At 34.9% G+C, this 3,938-nt stretch overlaps 1 protein-coding gene across 3 annotated transcripts in view; it reads right to left on the bottom strand.

Moving 5' to 3' along the window:
* LOC125035998 (AF4/FMR2 family member 4-like) overlaps nt 1–3,705 on the bottom strand; it is a 118,887-nt gene extending 115,182 nt beyond the window's left edge. Inside the window, exon 1 of one of the 3 annotated variants that reach the window (XM_047628335.1) lies at nt 3,282–3,705. In XM_047628335.1, the coding sequence (XP_047484291.1) occupies nt 3,282–3,298 (17 nt within the window). In that variant the 5' untranslated portion in view covers nt 3,299–3,705. Of the gene's footprint in view, nt 1–3,150; nt 3,173–3,281 lie in introns of those variants that run through there. The other 2 variants (XM_047628336.1, XM_047628338.1) reach the window with 2 other exon arrangements.
* Between the last annotated feature and the right edge of the window lie 233 nt (nt 3,706–3,938).

The raw sequence follows: 3,938 nt of genomic DNA on the forward strand, positions 1-3,938 counted from the left end.
ATTAAAATCTTGGTAACATTAAACGCAATGAAATAATACAAAAGAAAAATCAAGGATAAGGGTCACCAGATGAGATAGGTACGACTAATAACTGACTCCTTGGTGATTAAGCACTTGTAGAGCCACCTTTGTGTAAATACAATAAATAAACTTCGATTATAGTGGGCATGGCATGTATTCTTGCCATCTGTGACTATTGGGTTAAGATGAATAGGAAGAAGACTAAGGTCCTGTTCAACAATAGAGTTCAGTTCAAACAAATACATGTACATGGTAAAGCATTAGAGGTAGTGGATGAGTATATATATCTAGGACAATTCGGACAATCACATTTGGTGTACATGAAATAAAGCAACGTATCAATCTATGCTGGAGCACCTTCAGCAGACACAATGGCATACAAAGAGGTTCCTTGCCATTATGTTTAAAAAGAAAAGTCTTTAACCCAATGCCGACAGGCATGACATGTACATACATTTTATTCCCACTGTGAATTACTTGTTTGATTGTTTTTACACATAGATGGCTACACTTATACTAAGTCACCAATGAGCCAATTACGAGTGCTGCCTGTCTTGCCCGTTTACCCTTTTCTTTGATTTACAAGAACATTTTACATTATCTTATTTTGCTGTTACTAATGTTTATAAACATATTTTTTACTAGTGCTATGAATATCGATATTCATAGCACTAGTAAAAAATATGTTTATCCCGCCAATTCAAATCACGAAATGTCACAAGTTCTACTAATTGACTACTTTGTGGCTAAGTACTAACAGACCCATCTATGTGCAGACACATTTCACAAAAATATAGAAAATGAGCACAGCATTTTCCCCATTTTTTATTAATTTTCTCTGACAGCATTGCGTTAACCAATGCATCCTCCCAGTTATGAATTATGGATAAAAAATATGGGCTACAACCAAATTATTGGAGAGGAAACAAATAAGTGCCCAAAGAGGGATGAAAAGATTGATACTAGGAATTAGCCTCAGAGATCGGAAGAGAGTAACATGGATCAGGGAATAGACAAAAGTGGAGGATACATTAAGGAGTATCAAAAATCAGAAATGGCAATGGACAGGTCATACATGTTTTGTTATAGATAACATAAGGAGGCCAAGAGCCAGACCAATGACAAAATGGCATAACAAAATAACAAAATTTGGAGGCCAAGACTGGAAACAAAATACCTCAAGACCAAGAATTGGAAAAAATTTGGAGAGGCCTATATCCTGCAGTGGATGAAAGCAGGCTGATGATAATGATATATATATATATACATATATATATATATATCATATATATATTATATATATCATATATATATATCATATATATATCATATATATCATATATATATCATATATATATCATATATATCATATATATATTATATATATATGATATATATTATATATATTATATACATCATATATATATTATACATATAATATATATATTACATATATAATATATATATATATAATATATATATCATATATATATATATATATATATATATATTACATATACATATATGTTATATATATATAAAGTTAAATATATATATATATATATATATATATTTAAATTCTGTACATATATATGTGTGTGTGTGTGTATAAGTATATGTATTTATGTATTTATGTGTGTGTATATATATATATATATATATATATATATATATATATATATATAAATATATACACACACACACACATATACATATACAGCCACAAAAAGAAATGAAACTAACACTTCGAACTCTTCACGAGTTCCTCTTCAGATGAATAATCAACCAAAATTTTGGGTAATTATTAATCTGAAGAGGAAATTATGAAGAGTTCGAAGAGCCATGTTATTGTTTCATTTCTTTTTGTGGCTGTTATCTTCTCTCACACACACACACACACACACACACACACACACACACACACACACACACACACACACACACACACACACACACACACACACACACAATCATTATTTTTATGTGGTGACCCAATTAACATGAATTTGTGACCCAAGTTATCTGCCTTGACAACCTTTCTTTCCAGCCTACCCACTTCTTTTAGCTCATTCTTGAAAAGAACAAGGCTGCTGTCACTTTGTATGTATTTTTGTATGATGTGAACTCAAACCGTGTGCAGAGTAATGAATGCCCGGCAGAAATGGCAAGAATGCTGCCAAAGGGTTAAATATTTTTATTACATATATACAAATATGTACATCTCACAGACAGACAGACAGACAGACAGACAGACAGACAGACAGACACACACACACACACACACACACACACACACACAAAACCATGTTTCTGTTTTTTATATAGCTTACAACAAAGTATGATATGACAAAACTGTCTTTTGGGTTCTATTCTGCAAATTTATTACATGACTTTAAATGAGTGTCATACATACCCTTGGCACATGATACAACAACTAAAGAGGAGTTGAAATACATGTGACTTATTTGGAATAAAATGTGCATAAGCTTTTGGCACAACTAGTAATTTTCATATTATCTTTAGGAAAGTGATGACCACCATGGCCCGGAAACCTTCATCAAATGCCAATAAACCTTGTCGTACATTCCAGCAGAATAGAAATGGGATTGGTTCCTTCTTTGAGAACAAATTGTCAGGGTAGTCTACAAGTCTGCACAAGATGGCCATTATCATGGCGATGAAATTAGTTACACCATTTGGTGTCCCGACTTACAAAGAGAAGAAATGTCAAAAAGACTTTTCTGGCAATTTATTGTCAAATAAGGAACCAGTGCAGCCTCTATCTCACCAGTTATGTACAGTGCAGAGTTGTTGGTCTTGGATGGAGCACAAAGTACCAAGGAAAACACTGCTTGATCTGTAAGTCTGCAGATTTTGATAAGCAATTATAGTTTGTGCAATATATATGTACATATTAACATTGTTTTAGATTTTTTTTCATGACTACAGCATATTCTTTGCCAATTTGTACAGTCCTATTATTATTTACCATTATCTTATGAATAAAATATATTTTTAAATCCCACTTTACTACAACTGTTACAGAAGAAAAGGGTCTTGTTATTAGCTTATCTCTTAATTCCTTATAGATTATCTTGTACTACATGTATTGCCAAACTTAAATTCTACCTCTTCTGATTCGAAGACAAACAATGAGCTGCAATCGCCTTCCCCACCGCCGCCAAACAGAGCAGGTTGGAGAAAAGAAGAGAAGCAAGTCCGCATGCAGGGAACAGGTCCTGCTGGACGTCCTGGCTCACCTGAGACTCTCGTACATGTCCCTCCTTAGTGTGGCTCTAGGCTTTGGATGCGCTAATATCAGTCGTTACAGCTTGCTGGTCGCTCTCTCTCGTCACAGGGGTTGTCTTCACCATCACCACAAACCGATATTTCACCTGCACACTGACATTTGTTGTTTGAGGTGATGAAAGTAGCACAGGCCTTTACACTTTACTCACTTTTGAACCTTATTTCTTCACACTCACGAAACTAAGTAAAACGTTAACGTTATAAAACTGAACAGTAATCTAACAGCCACTAGGATTTCCAACAATCTATTTGCAATGTTCAAAAATCATCGGAGTAACATGATTTTTCTTCGAAGTTCCCAGATTTCGGTCAGTGTTTGTCCGCCATTCTTACTAGTTGCTTCGGTATCAGTCCGCGGCGCCAGGACGTCCTCCTCGGCCTCCTGCCCCGCGCCTGCCCTCCCGCGCCCTCAGGCACGCCTGCATGAGCTGCCAGGAAGGGGCATGTGTCACTTGCTTCAGACGAGACTTATAGTAACCTGGTTATACATAGATATCAAGGTTCATATGTGCACGCATGTGTAATACGCACACACACACATACACGCTCACATACATACACACACACACATATATGTATGTATGTATATTTATTCATACATACGTTCA

Source organism: Penaeus chinensis, chromosome 20, assembly GCF_019202785.1.
Source record: "Penaeus chinensis breed Huanghai No. 1 chromosome 20, ASM1920278v2, whole genome shotgun sequence".
Classification (NCBI taxonomy): Eukaryota; Metazoa; Arthropoda; class Malacostraca; order Decapoda; family Penaeidae; genus Penaeus; species Penaeus chinensis.